The 20,971-nt window shown below is 46.6% G+C and overlaps 1 protein-coding gene across 8 annotated transcripts in view; it reads left to right on the top strand.

Moving 5' to 3' along the window:
• The window catches only part of pnt (ETS transcription factor pointed), a 325,056-nt gene extending 304,991 nt beyond the window's left edge, over positions 1 to 20,065 (top strand). For 6 of the 8 annotated variants that reach the window (XM_084606204.1, XM_084606203.1, XM_084606205.1 and 3 more), the window contains 4 exons: positions 4,373 to 4,549; positions 13,705 to 13,935; positions 14,381 to 14,734; positions 17,182 to 20,065. In XM_084606204.1, the coding sequence (XP_084462330.1) occupies positions 4,373 to 4,549; positions 13,705 to 13,935; positions 14,381 to 14,734; positions 17,182 to 17,522 (1,103 nt within the window). In that variant the 3' untranslated portion in view covers positions 17,523 to 20,065. The remainder of the gene's footprint in view (positions 1 to 4,372; positions 4,550 to 13,704; positions 13,936 to 14,380; positions 14,735 to 17,181) is intronic. The other 2 variants (XM_084606202.1, XM_084606206.1) reach the window with 2 other exon arrangements.
• Positions 20,066 to 20,971: the final 906 nt, after the last annotated feature.

Genomic DNA, 20,971 nt, shown 5'->3' with positions numbered 1-20,971 from the left:
ATTCCCGCGACCTGCACCAGATCTTTTCCCCGCGCCAGATCATGACTGCGCAAACGTAGCAGGTGACCGGTTGAGAGAGAGTGGGAGAGGACAGCTGCATTAGCGTGAACAACGGCCCGCTGCGCGGTCACTGAAGAGGCTTCGCGAGGCACTTAGCGCTTTCACCGATAAGGTCGGGGACATGCGTACGCTGTCGCAGCGTTGTCGTACACGCGGACAAGAATAACGAGGCGTTGTGTTTTCATGCAGTTCCCGAGAACTCGTCTCTCCGTTCGCATTGCTCGCGACAATCGCCGAGAAACTCGGGAGCTGAGCATTCTTCCGAGAAGGAAATCTGCGTTCGAGTCACTGTCGTGCAGCATGTCCGTTGCGGAAGATCTGTTGCTCCGAGACCGTAGTACTGATGCCAGGTCGTTGCGGATCTAGTTATCACTGCGGTAAGAGTAAACGCTTCACTTGAGCGTGGGCGATCCGGGAAACGTCGCGCTTTTCGCGGTATTCTGGCTTGAGCACTTTGTGCTAGAGACGCGGTAGAGGAATAGTTAGGCAACGCCAACGAATGGCCCGTCATTAGCACATGCTGCGACGCGATGGACATTCTTTTTTCGGGAAAATCTTCTCGCAGTGTTACCCCGAATAGAGCAAGCTGTGTTTAAGTTTGTACCCACTCGTCGGTCAGGGCCAAGGCGTCATGAAAGCGGTGACAGGAAGCCTTTTAAAACCAGCTGACCGACTGCTCTGTAGTCCGTCGTGTCGTCCGGCACACTTCAGTCAACCTTTCCTATCTGGATTAGTCATGCTCCACAACAACATCGGAGCAATGGTGGCGTTCTATAATCGTGAGTATAAAATGTTCTCTATCCAGGACAGAAGGTGTCATGGCGGTGATTATAGGAAAGAAGGAAAGTGGAGGCAGGAAATGTCTGAGGATCCTGTTCTTTGTCTGTCAGAGTGGAAGAAATGCTGAAGCTCAGCGATATTGGCAGCCTTCCCACGCCCCCTCATCGCGGGAGTAGGCGAATCCTATTTGGGGCGTGCGTAGTGGTACACTGCGTCGCGCTCCGTGAGGAACGCTTGGCTGCTTTCGCGGTCTGTTAGTGCGAGCACCTGCCCCTCTGTAGTTCTGCACGCGTGCACACAGGCCTCCGAAGCTTCGAGCTGCCTTTGGCCCCACGCTGCCACCAAATACCCCGAAGGACCCCTCATCGTGTTGGCCGGTGATCACAGCTATGCGTGGAAGCTCAGCTGTCTGAAACTTGGGAAGTTATTCCCCCCTTTCTGTTTGCTCTGCTGTACAAAGATCAATTATGATTAACCTCTGCTGTCTGCGCCAAGAGAATACCTGTAAGTCTACTAATTTCTCTGAAGATAAGAAAGTATCGACGGATGATCAGGCATGCTTGAAAAAAAAAAATAATAAAAAAACTTCGTCTTCAGCTGCTCCCGCTGCGAGAATTATTCCGGCATCCGCAGTCTGTGCTGAAAGGAAACTGAGCCGATTTGCCCTTTCGACAACAACGTTCGTTGGTCATTTCGTCACCTCGTCTGCATGTCATCTCCACAACCATACCTGAGCAATCTCCCCGTCTCATGAGGCCCACCCGAATTGCCACTGAATAAATCCTGCTGTTTGTTTTGCCGCAACGTGTACCGGCCAGTCAGCAATGACGCGCTTTCACCCGCTGACCGTTCCTTCAACTTCTGACGTGTAAACCCGGAGCCAGTGCTCATTTGTTACATGCCCAACGTGCGGGCTCCCAGCTCGCGGAATATCAAAAGGAGTAGCGATTTGTGAGTAGTAACGATTGGCCTAGATCGCTGGAAAGTTTTCCACCATAATCTTTTTGCCTTGAATATTCCTGCCCAGAAAATGCTTTGATATTTTCGCGGCGAAAGGCAGTACTGGCACACTTACGAGTATGGCAGCAAACTTGAATCTCAACTAGCCTGCGCTATCCTCAGGTCTGGTTTGCGGACAACTGGAAGACATGCGACCTCATACGAAGATTGCACTCTTTTGACTGTATTGCCGTGGGACGGGGGAGCCAGTACAAGTACAGCTCGTAGAATAACTTTCCTCCCGCTTCTTTTTTCGCTCAAGTTTTATTTTTGCGTGTTTTTGGAGTGAACCGATCATCCGAGGTGTTTGATGTGAAAAACATTGAAGGTGCATTCGCTTTACCTATATCACCATTAGAATCAACGACCCCTCTGCTGTTTCGCACCTGTAGGACATGCAACGACGTCCTGTCGCGCCGGAAATCTGCTGCGCGTACTGCAGGTCATCGCCAAACGATGACATAAATAAAAAGGGGGTAAAAAAAGAGAAACAAACAAGACGAGGGGAGACGTCCTGTTATTTATTGGTGCCGCAGGCCTGTAGACTGTCGGAACATGTGCTGCGAAATATCAACGCGTACTGCTCATTGAATGGGCGACCTTCTAACTCTGCTATGGATCACATAGTGCGCTGCGCTTTTCAAGCTTAGTCGTCGTAGTCGCCACGACGCGTCTACAATGTGTTACAACATGCCGACATAGCGAGAAAGTTGATGCCATGTCAGCATCACATTTGCATCATCACGAACCAGATACACCTCTTATTTCCGTTTTTGAATTATCCGACTTTCCAACGGGAATTTCCTGTGCAAGGTGAACTGCCTCAGCACTTTCTCCGTGTACGCCAAGTAACCAACTAACTTCCTTTCGGGGCGTTAATAGGTTACCGTAAAGTTTTCCAAGGCGAGGACGACTGTATTTTTTTTTTCTCAGTGAAGAAAAGCAAACATACTCTGCGCAATGGTCGCCACGGTGACAATTTTCACTGACCGCATGAGCCATCTTTTGATAACATGGGTGTCTACCCGGTTTAGGCAATGTGACTTTTTGAAGGAAGCTTCTGGGCGAGCGTAATTTCAAGACCACGTGTTCACGGGAAAGTAGGCATATCACATGAGGTACGAACACTGCTTCCACATTTTCACTGAAGAATCCGTTCAAGGCTAGCGCTGGCAAGTAAATAGTGCTGCCTTTCGCGCCGTCGTCCTCTCGCAGCTTGGTCCCTACAGGTTTCTCAGTCCTGTGCGCTACAGTTCCAACGTTCGAGTTTCCCGCGGTGCTTTCTTTTTTCTTCCCCCCCCCCCCCCCCCCCCCCCCCCCCCCCCCCCAACTTATCCGAATCGCACCAGGACCAGGTTCTACATCGAATGGATAATTCATTCTCACCCATACAAGTGCAGTTGCTGAGCAACAACTTCATTACTTGGCCTTACACACTGGCAGCCGTGCAGCGAGGGAAAGCTTGCTGTCGGGGGCTCGCAAGCCTTTCGCACTCGCGTGCGCGACCGGCTCACTGTCGAAGGATCCAGCGGCCTGCTTTGAATGCCCTCGACTCGGCACAAAAATTGCCCACCCGCCCCCCGCCGTCTTCACCTGAAAATTATCCGCGTTCGAGTTCTCTTTTTTTTCTCTGCCCCGTACCCTTGACCCAAACCCGCTTGCTGGGCAAGCGTCGGTCGTTCTTTTTGTTCGGCCTTTCCGTGGTGAAGCCGCTGGCAGCGAGCGGGCGCCAGCCCATTGTGCCCAAAGTGGTGGTCACTGCTCTCTGTGTGTTTGTCTTCCTTCCGGACGGATTAGTCACGTACGGAACTGGCAGCCTTGCGGTGTGTGCTCTTGAGAAAGTTGGAACACAACCGCCGAGACAGGCAGGCAGCGTGTTATGGCGCGTGCTGAAATAACTCAGGCGTGCAAAATTAGCCGGACCCAGTCTGCTGTCTGCGCCTTATTGCTGCGAAGAATTAAGTCAGCGACATGGGCCCAGGGGTTGTAGGGAACAAGAAAGCTCTACGCGCATTTCTGGTGCGCCTGCGCGCGTTTCGACGGAGAAGCGAAGTTTCTTGTGACGCAAGAGAAGCCCGTGGTTCCATTGTGCAGTGGCTGTCGAGTGCCCTTGAAACACTTTCGGTTTGATGCACCGATGTGATAACTTTGTACTCCGCGATTGTTGCGCCAAGTATACCGACCCACTGATGCCTGGTCATCATGGAAAAGACAATGCAGCGTACCATTGTTTTGTTGCGTCAGGTAGTAAGGATTGTGTCTTCTAGCACGTCTGCAAATGTCTGCAATCAGTCAATATTTCTCAGCTAAGAATAAAATTTCAGGCACTGTGCAAGATGCTAGCTTTCTGAGCTGTTACCATCGGTTCTGAATCTTGTTCTGGCTAAAGTCATCAGCAGCTCGTCTTCACTTGACTCGGTCAACGTCGCATACACACAACGCGCTTAAGTATACCACCCATGCCGCTCATGTCACCCAATGTGGGCCACGCTGGTGGCTCAAAGATGACCCGTCCTTCTTTATCGGCTTGCAGACGTGGAGAAAGAGTGCGCCTCGCTGGAGAACGTCCCGTCCGGCCTGTACGAGTCTGTTTGTGTCCCCGGCCTGGACGAGTTCTTCCAACAGGGCGGAAGTTACCCGATGCCGGAGCAGAAAGTCACGCCTGTCATGAATGGAGCTGCAGCGCCAACTTCGCAAGCCTACATCGACGGTGAGCTGCACAGTTTGAGCCATGTCGTCTTGCATGCATGGGAAGGCAGACGGGGAAGAGATCGAGCAGCGATGGGGATGGCATTTGACAAAATGGGCGAGGACACACACGAAGAAAAGTCGAGTACGACATGCAGATGGGGAAATGCAAAGATTTCACATTCTGGCGATGTGATACATAGTTCTACTGTTCTGTCCATCTCTTCTTCGTACGGCCCTGTACAGTTCGCGTGGTCAGATCCCGTTCGAGCTATTTACCAATTAGTCCGCCAATATATGGCATTCCCGAACCAGAACCAATAACGCACGAAGTCTGAATGTAGCCAGGGAAATAAACTTACTTCTTTTTTTTTTTTTTTCAAGGAAACGAGTAATATGAACACAATCAGCTCAGTGTATCGTTCATTTTGTAGAGCTATTGGCGCCAAATAATCCTGTTATTCATGACCGCTTGCCGAACGAACGATTCTCTCGACTTAGCCGTGAAACGTACGCCGCGTCCTCACAGAGTGGACCCATTAGAGCACATCGGGTAATGGCAAGCGGATATGTATCCTGTAATCTCTTCTAATATAACGTCAGAAGCGGAAGGCGGATAAAGTCTCGCGCGCGAAGCCTTACGCAGGAACTCTGGTGTGCGTTCAATCAGGGCAGTCACTTCCGCCGGGTCTAATTACCGGCACCTAGTCCGCCCAGTTTTGAAACAAATCCCGGGTTTAGTGCCGGACGAGGAAAGGTCAAACGTCGCACCCACTGGTGGCCCGTGGAGAAACTAAACGAAGGATAAAAAGCCCGCCCCTTTCCTCGCCTGTCCATAATGAAGCCGAAACACGCTTCCTCCTCCTGACGACGCAAGCGCGGCACGTATATAGTAGTCTCGCTTCCGCCGCTAATTGCAGTTTCCGGTTAGAGCATTATGTGGTGGGGCGCTCGCCCCCCCTCTTTAAATGCGGACAATCGGAAATGGTCCTGATTCGTCTGCGCATACGTCCGCGCATGCCACGGCTCAGTGGTCTCTCAAAGTCAAGCAAAGGAAAGCCCCGTAGTGCGATCCGTGGCTACTGCGTGACGTCATCATCGGCATCCGGATGTCTGCGGCGCGTGGTGCCGAGTAGTGATCTCGGGTTCTTGGGCGCGTAACGCGTTTTGCGTTCGTGCGACGGGACCAACTTTGCGCCGCAGGTCGGAACGATAGGCGTGGCTCGCGGATGCACGGGCTCCTGGGCACCGATGGCTCTCATGGAACGGGACGCCTCCCCTTCCTCCGCCGCCAGCCTTCTTTCCTCCCGCATCTCGCTCACCTGTTGTTGCGCGCGCACGAGGCTGCTGGCTGTGGTGCGATCGCCCTTTTTTTTTTTTTTTTCTTACCGGAAACGCGCGGTTCTTTCACTGCCTCACCCTCTTGCAGCCTGTCCCTTTTACTCCCTCCTCTTCGTCATGTCCTTCTCTCTCTCCATCCTCACTCCTCTTCTCCTGTCAGCCGGCTGTTGTTTCCTCTTTTATTTGTGTCGTTGCCGCAGAAGTATACGCGCATGCAGCGGCATATCTGAAGGTTTCTGCGTCCTCCAGAAGCACTGCCTTTTCTGCTGCACTTTTGGTACCTTCCTTTTTTTTTCACATTTTTCTTTCTTTCGACATTTCGCACATCTTGCGCAGCTCCCTGTAAGATGTTATCTGATTACTTTTTAGGCTTTAGTTTGCATTGCGGTTGCAAAGTAATACCTAAGGGATTCCTTCGTCTTCACGCGTGTCTTGCGTACCACTCTCTTACCAAATTTTTCGTCGTTCTCAGCATGAGTCGAGTTCGTGCTCAGCAATTCTGTCCTGCCATCATTAGCCAGCGTGTCGCTAGTTCGTTGCTCTAGAGACAGTTGCGTTTTAACTTTTTGCTGCAGTTCTTGTAGCCAGATTCAATCTTTGGCATGTTTGCTGAATTTTGCGCTGCTAACGTCCGCTTTACTGAGCGTGTTTTTTATCTCTCTTGTTTTTTCTAGCTCCCCTCGTGTGCCCTTTCTCTTTTGTCCATGATGTTACTGATCCACAATAAGCGGAGCGATGGTCGGTTTCCGGCGGATGTTTGTGTTGGAGGCGAACGATGCGGTACGCTGCTGCGCGGTTTTCCCAGCTTTCTGCCCCCGTCGAACTTTAGCCACCCACGAATCCAACTCGCGGCCAACGACAGCTTCAGCTCCCTCTATATCTGACTACGCTTTACTTTCTTTTCGTGTCTGACGGCAACTTTTACCGCTATGTTAGGCATGAACCTTTAAACCCTATGCGACCAACCAATGTCGTACGAACCGCTTCTTAAAGACTTTTAGTTCCAGTTCTTTGCAGATATGTGCTAATTGCAAAAGGTGGTCCGAAAGCTATCATCTTCATCAGGCTATGGACGATTCTTAACTTCAGATGAGACGTCAAAAGGTCCAAATAAACATCACAGAATTGCATAACGATATTCAGGTCCTGCACTCAACGATTGCATGGTTCACATACACTCGGTACCTAAACCATAAATTGAAGCAAAAATAGGTAAAATAGTAGTTTTCTCTTTAAGCTCTGCTAAACATGGTAAAGATTCGAGGTAACCGCGGCCCTGTTTCCTCTCAACGGCGGGCAAAGTGCGATACTTCTGCTACGTGATGTGCGTCCAAAGGCCTGACGTAGCGGAGGCGTGTGGTGTCCAGGTCGCTTTCTGCTCTGCCACATCCTCAAAGAGATATCATCTCAGGATTGTATTTTTCGCGGCAGGCGTGCTGATCGGCCTGTCTGCCACGGGCGTCTAGTGTCGTCACTCACCACGGAGCACACACACCCCACACTGGTGAACACAGCCTAAATGACAAAAAAAAAAAAAAGTTCATAGAAAGACGTAGGCTGCAGGAAGGGGCGACGTCACAGAGCTCCCCGCGGTTCACCACAAAGGCGCCAGATTCGAGATGAGCGGCACGGCGAAGTGCGCTCTGTCGGCTCAGGTCTCTGTATGCGGCTCGCACCACGCCTGCATGGCAAACAGAGGTCGCCGATAGCGGTCTCGGTTGTACGCCGCCCAGGCGGCGGCGAGAGAGTGCCGCAACGGGCTCAGCAGACGCGTTCGTTGCCGCAGTTGTCCATCCATTTGTCTTGGCGATGGGGCGACTCTTCTCGGATCGGCCGATTTCGGGCAGCCGATAAGGCGAGACGCGTGCACACTGTCTGGGCTTCAACAGCTCAGAATGCGATTACTTTTTGGTTACACTCTTTGTCCAAAATGTATACGCCAACACGCAGTTTCTTCTCCTGGTTCGTGAAGTTTAGGAGTGCCTAATACTCCTATTATCCCCGTGGTACTCGTAAACTTAGTGCTTCTAAACCAACCTTATTTCTCTGCACCCAAGTCGCCTGTGCGTTCATGGCAGAGGCTGCACATAATATCTTGCTTTACTGGCATTAGTAGCTTCACACGGAAACCGTTCACAGTTTCTTGCGTCCGAAACGGCAGACAAGCCTGCGCCGCATTAGCGTATGTATTGCGGTTTTGTTACGGTTATCAGTGGTTACAGGTCTTTGTTATTACACACCTGCTCTATGTCGAATGACATTAAAAGACACAAAGTATTATTAGAAAATGAAGTGGAGCACAAAGGTCTCACTTCGCGCTTTCCAGTGGATGACGGGAAAGCATGTGCACTCTGCACGTACGCACCCTGCTTGCATAATAATAATAATAATAATAATAATAATAATAATAATAATAATAATAATAATAATAATAATAATAATAATAATAATAATAATAATAATAAGCCTCGGCGGCCGCTTTTCGTTGGAGGGGAGAAGCAAAGCGCCCGTGTGCTCTGCGATGGCAGTGCACGTTAAAGTACCCCAGGCGGTCGAAATTTCCGCAGTCCTCCACTACGGCGTCTCTCACAGCCTGAGTTGCTTTGGGACGTTAAACTCCACAAACTAAACCAAACAAACTAAAATTACAGAGGCAGAACAGATTAGCGACCGCAACGAACAACGAAAATAAAGGCACATTAGACAACGCATCACACTGTTAGATATGTGTTAAAGAATGGACAAAAAAAAAAAAGACGTTTGCGCGAAAAATAGCAGGTAGATAACCTAAAGAAGAAGCGAAGTCACAGTATGAGGGGGTCAAAATAGAAAAGTACAACAGGGCCGATTTCATTCTTCCGTTCCAGAGAGCAGCAGCAGCAGAAAAAATGAAAAATTAAATTCTAATCTTTTGACGCCTGTGAAACTTTCGCATGCAAAAAAAAAAAAAAAAAAAGAAAATACTCTTAATAGAAAACAAAATCAGTTTTATAAACAAAAAAAATCACGAAATAGCACATTAAGAGCAAAAAAACAAGGTGTGTTCAAAAAGGCATAAGAAACCAGGTAGGTTCAATCGCAGACAAAACTACTCGGACGTCACTTTTCGATGGTCATGCTTGCTGAGTGAATTTATTAAGTTTGGAAGTCGAGACTTTATCATCTGGTTGCTATAAATTGAACGATATTGAACTTCATTCCGTTTGTCTGGGTTACGAACAAGGTAGTGTACTTCCTTTCTGTGCAGGGAAGTCAGTTCGCTAAAAAATAAAATAAAAATTACATTGTTTCTTATTTCCTTTTTATAGGCTGTAGCTAAGTGATAAGCGTACCGCGGTACATTCTTGTCACCAGCATCACTGTTTTTTCTGGGCAGAAATCCGTTGAAATTTATAGTGGAGACTGTCTCAAATCCCACAGTGTGCATGACGCTCGTCAAACCGTAACGACATCCGCGTAAGAAGCTTTCTTCCGTGCCACAACTTTCCACACTATTTTCTTCCTTTCGCATTCCTGCTTGTAAACGAATACCATCTCCATCTATCTATATCTAATTATGTGCTACCAATTCCTTCGGTCCTTAATTCTCTGACTGCTTCCAAGCATTTTCAAACTCGCGTCTTTCGGGTATCTCACCTTTGGGGGCGGTATACGTACACCCGGGTGCTGCGTAGTTATCTCTGCATCGCAATTCCTCAAGTCAGCCGTTGCTGTTGAGTGTGCTCGGCTTTCCCGTGGTGTGGAAAACGCTTTAGTCATTCACGTGGCGGTCCGTCGCCCTCCAACCACGCTGGTGTTCGTCTTTCTGGGTTTTTTCTTTCTTTTTTTTTTTTTTTTTACTCTTTCCTGCGTATTTTTCTCCAAATCTGTAAGTGGATTTCGTCGTCGTGTTTCCAGCTTTTTCTCCTATCCCTGCTATCGTCAATGTCAGGCGCTGCGCTCTAGCCATTTCCGTACGTTTTGTGACATCTTGCTGTACAGTAAGGTAATTGCAACTGGTGTACCAGTGCCACCAAAGCATGGAAGGACTGTGGTATTGTTAATGTTTCTAATGCACACAGGTCGCTGAAATGTTTTGTATTGGTATTCGTGCATATTACGTAAACTGTTGTGGCGACTTGGACAGCCATCTTTATTAGAGCTGTAATTGTTCACTGGGCGTTTCGTCTTTCGGGAATTGTGACAAGGGGGTTAAACACTCGTTAAATCACCGTCAGTACTGCGGGCATGTGCATAAACAGCTGAAGACTGCCTGGCGGAATTGAAATGCGTCGTTAACGGTGAGATCAACATAGTCATGGGAGCGAAGTGTACAGCGAAGAGATGTAAAGATAATGACAGGAAAACTGAGATCAAACTGTTTCTTGGCGAAAATAGGCCTCTCAGTAAGTGACGTAATGGTCTTGCGACACATGCTATGTTGCCCGCTGGTCTGCAAACGAAGTTAAGAAATGCTTTTCGAAGTTGGGGGAAAAAGTGCGGCTCCAGTGCGTCCGAAGTGGTTCGCCGATCCCCCGTCCGTTTCTTTGAGTTCATTTTTTTTTTCTTGCTCTTTTACTTCTCAAGTTTTTGACGACCTTGTTGGCTCTTGGCGCAGTGGTCGCGCTGCCTTCCGTCCATTACCTGGTTTGAAGAACTGCCTATTTTCTTTTGTGTATTTGCTTGTTTGTATTCAGCTCTTCCTGGCTCGGCTCTACAAGAAACTCGATTCAGTGCGCACGTTCATTTAGCTGTCCACGAAACAAATAAGCCAGGAGTAGTCACACGATGTCGCATTTTCTTTCTCAGACCTGTTGCGCATGCGGCCGTTTCTTTTGTATTTTGTCTGCTTTTAGCACTGTTATTTTTGCACGGCCGTGCTTGTGGGCGCCATGCAGTCGTGATTTCGTCGGAGTACGGGAAATGGATGTATTAGTCATAATAGCCGTTTATGCGTGCAGTGTCTCCCCGGTACTACGTTTCACAAAGTGTCATGCTTAGATGCCAATGGCACTCCGTCAATTTGTGCCAAATGACCTGTCATTTCCTCATCTGATACGTATTTACAGTGACTCATCGTAGATGGCCTATGCTTTTCTTTTTCGTTTTTGCTTACGGGAATCAAGCATTTGAGTTACGCCACCGACTTTACCGTCGCAGTCCATATTTAATATATTCGCCTCATTCCACCTGTTCTCGCATCTTTCTTTTTGGTTGTTTCGAACAAGATAGTGGGTACTACACTCCCCGGTGGTTACTTGTACCAAAAAATAATAGAGATCATTGCGTGAGTACCTTGTGCAGCAGGTCCTAGGAACACGGGAAACCCGACGACGTTGTTTATTATTATTTTTTGCGTGTGTGCTCGTCATTGACGTATATTTACCGGGGCACTTACTAGCCACTGATGACGTACGTGTCTCGCAAGAGAAAGCACCGGCATCCCGTAGTGCATGGACCACTCCGTTGAACGTCCTCTATTTACAGGGACAGTGTGCGGCATGTATACGTTACTGAAATACAGCTCCTGGCTTTCGGGGGTCTAAGTCAGACGCTGAAACAAAACCAGGCTCGAACACGTGCTCGGTCGCACCTACAAAAAAAAAACAAAAAAAAAACAAACAAAAAAAAAACAAAAAACATAACGCCATCGGGTGTGCGTGCTTCGGCTAAAGCTACGCCTGTTGCATTAATTCAGGAGGTTTCGCTCCCACTGCCTTGATAACGTCGACAGAAATCCGCGGCTTACTTGCGTCTTCGACGTGTGCACGTTGAACGCACTTTCTCCAAGATACGTCTCGATCTGCTTTCTCATTTTCTTTACCTTGCCAGCTTAATTTATATCAGCATAAACGTCTCCCGTCTCTCTTCTCGTTGCCCTAAATTAGCCGACCCCTGTTGTTTCGTGCCACCGGTGTTTGGATGCGTTTCCTCCCGTTTCCTTCAATTTTCGGCCACGCTGACCACCTGTTGCGCTCGCGTTTAGTGTAGGAGGCCAGCGCGTAGTGCGTGCGGGATTTTGTTCGTTCTTTTTCTTCTCGCCCTTTCGCTTTAACTTTTTCGTTACTTTGTGCGCGCTTCCTCAGCTGGCCGTGGCTGTTCCCGCTGTGCCATTCCCGCTCTGTTTGTAGCTTCACTTGACTGCTGCTGGACGAGATGAAGCGAACTGACGGACATTAAGCGATACGGTGTATATATATACAGCTCGTTACGTCGAAAGCTACCGCCGTCGCTGCATGGCGGCGGTCGGAAAAGGAAACCTGACTGGTCTACAAGGTCTTTATGGCATAACGCATAAGCACATGACCTCACGCGGGAATTTAAAACTCCACTCATTCAAAACATTAGAAGAAAAATCGTGAAATGAAAAGCCGTATTAAAGGTGCTGTGTCACGTCTGAGGCGACGTTTAAGTGTCCTCGTAATTTTTACGAACGGTGATGAAAATATCATTCATCCGTATTTCGTTTCTCGTTACTTTTTTCGGTCACCGTCGTTGTGCGCAATCAGAGGTAGGAGAACGTGCTGAACGGGTCGCTGATTGTGTCCGACTATAGTCGTAGCGGTAACATTTTCTTTCTTCCACAACTGTGTAGGGCATTGCTGAAATAGAGTTAACAGGTATCTGCATGGTTATGCTTGCGTGCGCCTACGGGCGCGTTCCCGCTTCGGTGGACACCGCTTTACGAGAATTGATTGGCGGTCACAATTGCCCAATAATGTGTCGCGCAAGCCTCCGCGTGTAATCGCTGCGCCGAACAGCATATGGGTCGTATGGCAGCCACGGGTCGCTGTGTGGTCAGTGGCAGCGGACCGTGTTCCGCAGCATTCCGCTTTTCTCCGGTGTCCTGCGTCGCTACTGGACCGAAAGGGGGCCCGCGCTACGCCCTCCCGCGCCTAGAAAAAGCGCCTGTCGTGGTCGTTGCGAAATCCCGTGGTCCCTTTGAGGAGCGCGGCGGCCAAATGTGTTGTGCCCACGGCGCAGCGACCGCCGTTTTCTCAGGCAAAGAAAGCGAGGGCGGTACTGGGACCTCCCCGAGTCCTTCTCTGGCGAACTCTGAACGCCGCAAGGGCCGCGCAATTCTTGCTCCCTTTGGGCCATCATGCACGCTGGCTCAATGAGTGGCCACATTAATTGCGCGTGAGTTCTGGACCCGCCCCGTTTGCCTTGGGTCTGTGGCGCGCTTCGACGAGCGACGTTCAGGATGCTCGGCGGCTCGAGTCCTTTTATTGCAACATTTATATTTCTTTACCGAACCTTCGCAACTATGTGCCTTTGCTCATGCTTTTCGCTGTGGCTAACTGGCATTTGAGTCGTAGCTTCGCCGCATAAATTGTGGGGCAACCTCCACTCCAAGCGAGGACTATTTTTTCCCGCGCTAAAGCTATTTCTAAATGGACGGGCATCTGTGACTGCAGCCTGTTCGCAAGGCAAGGCTAAAGATAAGTGTTTCCTTGAAGAAACAAACCTGAACGGATGGATACGAGTGCGCGACACTAAGTTGTTCGAGAAAGTTATTCGTGATAACAAACCATGGTTTTTGTACAGTTCACAGAGGTAATCGGCATTCTCTGTTGTAACATGGAATCGTAATCGGACCGTTCTCGTTCTACTTAATTGCGAATGTTACGTTCGCCGAACCGCTGCCTGAATCTTGAAAGCAGAAAAAACCTATGAAACAAGCCATTCTACAGAAACGTCATGCTAAAATGATACATGTGCCATATCATGAGCTCGAGCCTATGTGTACATCTCAGGTTGCAATGGCTGTTGCCCTGTTCTAAAGGTCCACATCTGCATGGGCACTCTTTAGAATGACAAGTGTTTAAATGTGGACTCATTTTCTGTTTGATCCAGGAGGCTACAACCACATAAGCGAGAGCCTTCACACGCTTAACGACATGAATCAGGAGGAGATGGCGCTTGGCCACAACTCGTACGATGAGTCTCAGGAGTATGGCCTGGAGACACCGCAGTCGCACCCGCCGTATCTGGACTCGAGCCCAGAGTTCTACCCTTCCACGTCTGCTGTAGTGCACGAATCAAAGTTCCAGCCCACCTATACAACCAGCAAGGAGTTCTCCAGACGTAAGTGCTAAACCTGTCTTTATTTGCCCTTTTATGAAGGAAGCTTAGAAATCTACATGATACAGATTTATAATGACTGGACATAGCTGCGTGTTTGTCATTTAAAAAAAAACGTAAAATTTATTTTCCTGGGTGAAAAGAAATGGGTGCACACAAAGCTCAAAGCACTGTCCATATTATGATGTTAACTACTGGACAAATGCATGGACCTTAAACAATACGGCACTGCCCATCGTGTGTTTTTATAGCTTTTTTTACAGTTATTCCAGTTCCTCATATACATCGATACATATAATCAGTCCTCTTCACTCTGTTCAGCCTTAGGCAGAGTTTAGGCATTTTCAAACTTGGCATCACAAGTGTTTAGTTTGCAATTTCATGTATGTCTCCAGCTCACAGATTGATGTCTTCATCATAATGTTTATGTCTCTTCTTTCGGTTGTAGCAAGGTACTCCCACCACGACATGGGCCTTCCTGAGCGCTACCCGGGCGCGCATCACTATGAGCCGCCCTTCCAGACGGTACCTACGGCCGTGCAGAGTGCGGCCGACCACTGGGCGGCTGCAGCAGCCCACCAGAACGGCGTGGCTGCCGCGGCGGCAGCTGCAGCCGCAGTCAACGGTGGCGTTCCCCCGCCTCACCATCACCACCACCCTTCGTCTTTCGGACCTCTGCACGCGTTGCGGGCCGATGGTCCCCTTGGCCACCTGAGTCCAGGGGCACTGCAGCGAGCTCACCTGGGCGCCGGCGGTGACAGCAAGCCCGTCATCCAGGCGGCCGTTTTAGCAGGTTATTCTGGTGTGTCCTTGGACTAACACTTACCGTTCTGCTTGCCCGTGGAAGCCACAATTTTCAGGCTGTATTCAACACAGCTTAGTATTTCATGCCTCAAGTTGGTGGTGGAGGGACAGCTTGTAACTGAGGTGGCAGAAACTCATCCATGTTGCAGCTTTTGGACTAACTGTCGGTGCTCAGCCTAACTGAAATTCTGTGAAAATCTGCATATATATCATCTGATGAAACATTTAGTGTGCAATAAATGTGTGCCTGTGAGTTCTAAATTAACTGTTACACAAAGGACCTTGCAGGTTAAGCAGCTTTTACTATGCCAGGATGTTTTGGCTCAAGCTGTACTACCATGTGCATAATTTTCAGCGAACAGTTAACATGTCGATGTGACATGCTGGCAGTTGCATTTTTAAGATATCACTAATAAGTTAGCTGAACCTTATACAGAGCAGAACATAGCGATCCTGATGCTTTATTGCCTGCATTTTTTAACTCAATACAAGTTACTTGCAGCAGATACAGTAAGAATTCTTGTTGACAGTATCTGTCATCTTTAGAAGGGTTTCAAATTGGCATCTTACACTTGACCAGAGAAAGAGATAGACTGAATGCTTCTGTTCCCTACTGTTATCATTCGGTGAGGAACAAATCCCACACAAGGTAGAGGTAAGAGGGATAGAAATTCAGCACAGTCTGGACTGTGTATGCGGGAGCCATCAATTGTTGAGAAGAGGGGACGCACACAGGTAGTCTGCAGACTGGAGCTGAAGCCTATATAAATGAGTTGTGTAAGGCATTGCAATCTGCCCGAGGATATGCCGTGGCAAAGAAGCTTTTTTCAAGCTCGTTAAGAAAGAGAATGTAAGACAATGAAACCAGCAGAGTTTATATCTGGTAAACATAGTTGATTGTTCCCAGCACTTGCACTGTAAAAACGCAAAGTGCATCCGCTGAAAGTGGAAAAGACTATGTTCGTGATCATTAGCTTCAACTTGAACCTAGTGCTCAATCTGTGCACGAAACCTTACTCGTTGTGAGACTATTTCATTGCTCATTTTATACTGTCATGGATATATAGCAACAAGAATGTGTGCTTTTTGTTTCATGTAAAAGGTCTGCAGTAAATGGAGTAACAATATCATAAAGGAAATGTTTCTTGCAGCTTGCTGTTATCCAGCATGCGATTTCATAGTGCTAACATTTCACTTTGGCTGCCACAATACTCGAAGCTTGACTTGCTATCCTGCATGGCTTTAGTAGCCGAGAATGCTACATGGATGAGCGCTGCATCTACCTCTGCTTCCTAAAGCATATCTTGCCCCACGCATTTCTGCTTGTAAGTTTCTCCGTGCTCTTTCTGCTTCCACAGTCAACAGAACGGCGTTGAAGTGGCTCAACTAACGTTTTTGGTAGCACAGCAGTTGCTAAAAGGTGCAAAGGCATCAGCTGCATCTGTAATTTCAATAGTTTAAGGTTCATTACCTTTGAAAGTGCAGTGTCATATTTGTGGATAGCCATGATCATATAGCAGTAAGCAGTCTGCTGAGCCACTTCAACTGCAGTGCTAACTCTTATATTTTGTGCCGTTTGAATTATTTGAAAGAAAAATATTTAAACCACTACTGGTGCAGTAAGGCAGCATTAGTGAATGAGCTCGTATCTTCATGCAGACTTGCTGCCTTAGGATCAAGTGAAAAGAGTTCAACTCGTAAAGAGATTAGCTTGACTTTTCTGCAAGTAATATTTTAAGGGCATTTCTTTTATGTTGTTGGTAAAGCTGCATGTTTGCAATGAATGTGTACTGCTACTCACAGCCATTTTATTTATTAAAGAGAACATATTTCTGGTAAAATAAGGTAAAGGATATATGGACGAATTTTATGCTAGCAATGATTTCATTGAAATTGCTGTGCATGGGGAAGCCTCTTTTATCAACACTTTTGACTTTGCTGAATGGAAAGCATGGCGGTGACACTGGCTGTTTCTATTCTGTTGGTACGATCTCAATGCATATGCTGCAATGACCCAATAGCTTTAAATGCAGATATGCCTGCAAATATCAGTTTCCAAATTATGAAATTAAATTAGATAACATGCTGCTAAACTAGCACTTCAACTGCTTATTACATCAGATTCTGAGATTTCAAGTAAAAAGACTGAGGGGCAATAAAATTCTTTGTTGGTGAAAAAAAATATATTTTTGATGGTGACTAAGCTTTTGTTTGCCGCTATAAACATTAATAAAAAGCATTTCCCTGAGTATTTGCATATTGCTTAGAGTGCACCTCCTTTAATCATAATTAAGCCAGTTGCACTGAGCAGCCCACTGTGCAAAATGGTGATGCCCAGCAGGCACCTTACACAAAATATTGAATACTACCTGTGACTGCTTCCACAGTTTTTGAGGCGAGTGCCAACATTGCCTCATTGTTCTTTTCTTCCTTGTTTGCTTACAGGAAGTGGCCCGATCCAGCTCTGGCAGTTCCTCCTTGAGCTTCTCACTGACAAATCCTGTCAGGGTTTTATCAGTTGGACCGGCGACGGTTGGGAGTTCAAGCTGACTGACCCAGACGAAGTTGCTCGGCGCTGGGGTGTCCGCAAGAACAAGCCCAAAATGAATTATGAGAAGCTGAGTCGAGGCCTGCGCTACTACTACGATAAGAATATCATCCACAAGACGGCGGGCAAGCGCTATGTGTACCGCTTTGTATGTGACCTGCAGACACTACTCGGCTACTCACCTGAGGAGCTCCACGCAATGGTTGAACTCAAGCCTGAAAAAAAGGATGAAGATTGAATCGACTTCAAGCCGGTTTTTTGGTTGTTGCTTCTCATCTCTCGCGATGCGGGCAGGCCGCGAGTGGTGTTGGTGACAGAGTTCCCCACAAAACAGACTCATTGGATGGGTTCACTGGGCCAAGTGGTGTGTGACGTACCGACTTGGACAGCATGCTCACGTGTGCGCAGCGAAGCTGCCAGACTCTCTGTGAGAACGTGAACGTTTTATTGCCATGAGAAGAGTTTGACAGTCTTGTGTATGATTTATTGTATTATGACACGAGCAAGCGGTTGTTTGGTTCCCTGCCTACCCAACAGGGATGTTACATTTGTGGCATGCCGAGTTAAAGCCTTAGTCTTGCTCAAGCAATTTCAGCTTCCATCAAATCCTTCTTCCAACTGTGTGTAGTGTGACAGCGTGTGGTAGTTGTCTGCTTGAATGACTTTTACATTTCTCCTGTGAGTGTTAAATGACTGAGTGTATTACTGAAGAGTTGGTACATTTACTTTTAAGAATATTACGTTATCATCTGACATTTCCGTCAAAGCAGCACTGAAGCGTGACTATGCAATGTGCAAGGATGTGTGCACAAACTTTTCAGACATTTCTCGCAACCTGTGTGCCTGGATGAAAAGACAGTTCTGATGCTTTTGAAAGTCACTTGCTAATCATGGCTCGAGTTTTTTATTTTCATGCCTGTATTAACCTTTGAAACGCTTTGTGTTATGTTTTCAGAATGCTTCTAGTTCAACAATCTAATACAGATGGGAAAATTTGCTAGCAGTGGCATCAAAAGTGAGGCACAGAAAATGCAGTAGTTTGAGTCCTTATTACCGCTGAGCTAATGTTATTTTATTTGAGACATTGTGTTGTTACTAGTGAACAGCAGTTTTTATCATACAACTCTCAGGACTACAATCTGCAGCAATTTTTTTATGATCTACCGTTTACCACTCAAAAGAGGTGGGCAAAATCCTTAATGAAAATTGTGGCTAACCTGGATAGATTCAGTATGTTGAAAAGAACTTGCTCACTTTTTAAAGGAAAACAATTGGAATCAGTGTCAGCATGTGGTATTAAATCTACACACATTTATTCTTTGGTGTTTCAGCTGTCGGTTCTTTCTGAGCTCAGCTTCTTAATGTTCAGCACTGCCACCTCTGATTTAAAGTGTAAGAAAAGTCAGTCATGAAGCTTTTTCTTATCGGTGTGAGTAAAAAAAAAAAAAAGCCACAAAGACACTCAAGGTCATTCAGTACACCTTTCACCTCCGTTTTGTAGCTCGTTAGTCATGCAGTCCTAAATGTAGTCATGAACAAGAGAGTCTCTTTTTTTGTATTGAAACATATCAAGCAAGAAAATACAGCAAGAAGCCAAAGTATTTCACTGTTCTCATCTCTTTGCTTTTGGGAGTTTTGTTGCACATGGCATTTGCCTATTGTTTGTTTTCTTGTGCTTATAACCCTGAATGTCTGCCTGCTAATGCTAGCAGATGCTAATCACATTGTCTTGATGCCCATCACATCATGACCCAAATAAACTTGTACATAATACTTGTATATCATAAGCATCAAATTTCTACTTCATGACTGTATTTTATTAGTAGCATAGCTTGATGCGTTTTGCGGCATTTATGATAGGATGACAGGAAAAAAATAAATGTAGATGACATGATGTGTTTAGAAAAGAGTCTATATTAGAAGTGTGCATTTTCTGATAGCAGTTGAAGTGTATAAGAAAAGAGCAGATGTGCATTTTCCATAGCCATTGCTGACGATTCCATGTTGTTCATGTGATGTGAATGACCTCCTTTACACGTATATTCCACTGTCTGTGCGAGTGGCGTTATACATAAGACATCCCTGACTTTGACTCTCGCTTTTCTGCTGTAACTTATACCTGATACAACAACTAGACGAATGCTTCTTTTTCATATGCAGTGTACAAAAAGTATTAAGGAAACGTGCCGTCAGTATTTTGTTATATCCAAGTCTCGTGGAAGCAGTGCCTTAATTTGTTTGTCTTCCAAAGAAGATATACATATATTTATACAAAGCAAAATTTTTTATATGTTTTTGCAGTGTATCTCAGTGGGGAGAGCTGCAGAAACTTCTAGCGCACGAATGGGAGTTTTTCCACTTCTTTACTTCATAATTTCCTCTTTCATGTTTCACGCATCCTTTTAAAGTGGTTCCCGTTCCACATTAGTGCGCGAGCCCTTGTAAATTATTTTCAGAGGTCTCTATGCTGCTCTCTTAGCATAAAGAGATGGTCCCTATTTCTGTTTAATTCTACTTTTTATTCTTTCTTTTCGTTGTTTTTCTTTGAAAAGCGTCTGACGTGCAAGATCTCATTAAAGAAGAAAGCATTACAAATGCCCGGCAAGAAATCACTGGGCTGGGGACATTGTGAAAATTTGTGATCTGCTGTCTTTGCATATTTTTTTTTTGCAGACTTGTTTGTAAGGTGATTCATTGTTCTCTTGTTTGCTTTACTTCGAACGTAATGTGCAACTTCTGTGCTCTACAGGAAATAAAATGCACACGCAATTTTCAAACGTGCCTACTTGTGTGTTTCCTAAGACCTTGAGAAGTTTTCCTCAAATTTTAGCTGGAAATAATTAAAACTATGTCCCCCATTCTCCAGCACACCGTGTCATTATGCATAAGAATGGATGCATATACATGGACTAAATTTGTCAATTTGCTATTTCGACAGAGCACTTAGTAGGGTCAGTTTACTTCATCGTTGACAAATAACCGAGTATATTAGTATTTTTTTGTGCATTTCTATAGGGACTGGTAAATGCCTGTTAAGCAGCAGTGGTTTTATAAGCAATTTATACTTTGATTGAGAAAGTAAAGCCAGGCCAGATAGTGGATACATCATGAATTCGTTATCATATGCGGTGCTTGCATCACGAAGCAAACGGCATCCGTCACTCCCACATTGTGACGCAAATTTCGGGTCCTCTCCAAGAATAGTTTTTGTTTGGGTAAATGTCGAAATGCTGAAGTATGCGTCGGAAATCGTATTTGCGCGTCTCAGCTTGACAGTAGACACGACCGAAACCGCACTATACGAGCTCATTTCGTGTTAAAGAACGTCCCTTGTTATTTCCCCTTATATTTTGAAAGAAGATATTTGAAGCAACATCGGTGCGTCGCAACTAATTTTGTGGAACAAGGAACTAAGCAGAATTATTGGGAGTATTAAGTTCCCAACCAATATTTGGTGAGTTATCACGGCTGTGAAATTGAAGCTGCCGCATTTGAAACGACACACAGTTAAAACTACACTTGCATCGCTTCTTGGTGCGAGAAAAAAGTTGCCAAGTTCGGATGCGGCCCGACGACTACGCCGATGAATTCACGCACTAACTGCTGTGTCCTGCGTGCGCCACAAGCATAGTGTTTCCTGAAGCGTGAAGAAACTTGACAGTGCTGCCAGATTCTCGTAATGTGGCC

This window comes from Amblyomma maculatum, chromosome 6 (genome assembly GCF_055883805.1).
Source record: "Amblyomma maculatum isolate TAMU_Amacu chromosome 6, ASM5588380v1, whole genome shotgun sequence".
Taxonomy (NCBI): Eukaryota; Metazoa; Arthropoda; class Arachnida; order Ixodida; family Ixodidae; genus Amblyomma; species Amblyomma maculatum.
Note: the sequence above shows the minus strand (reverse complement) of the source record. Positions and strands in the feature narration are given on the sequence as shown.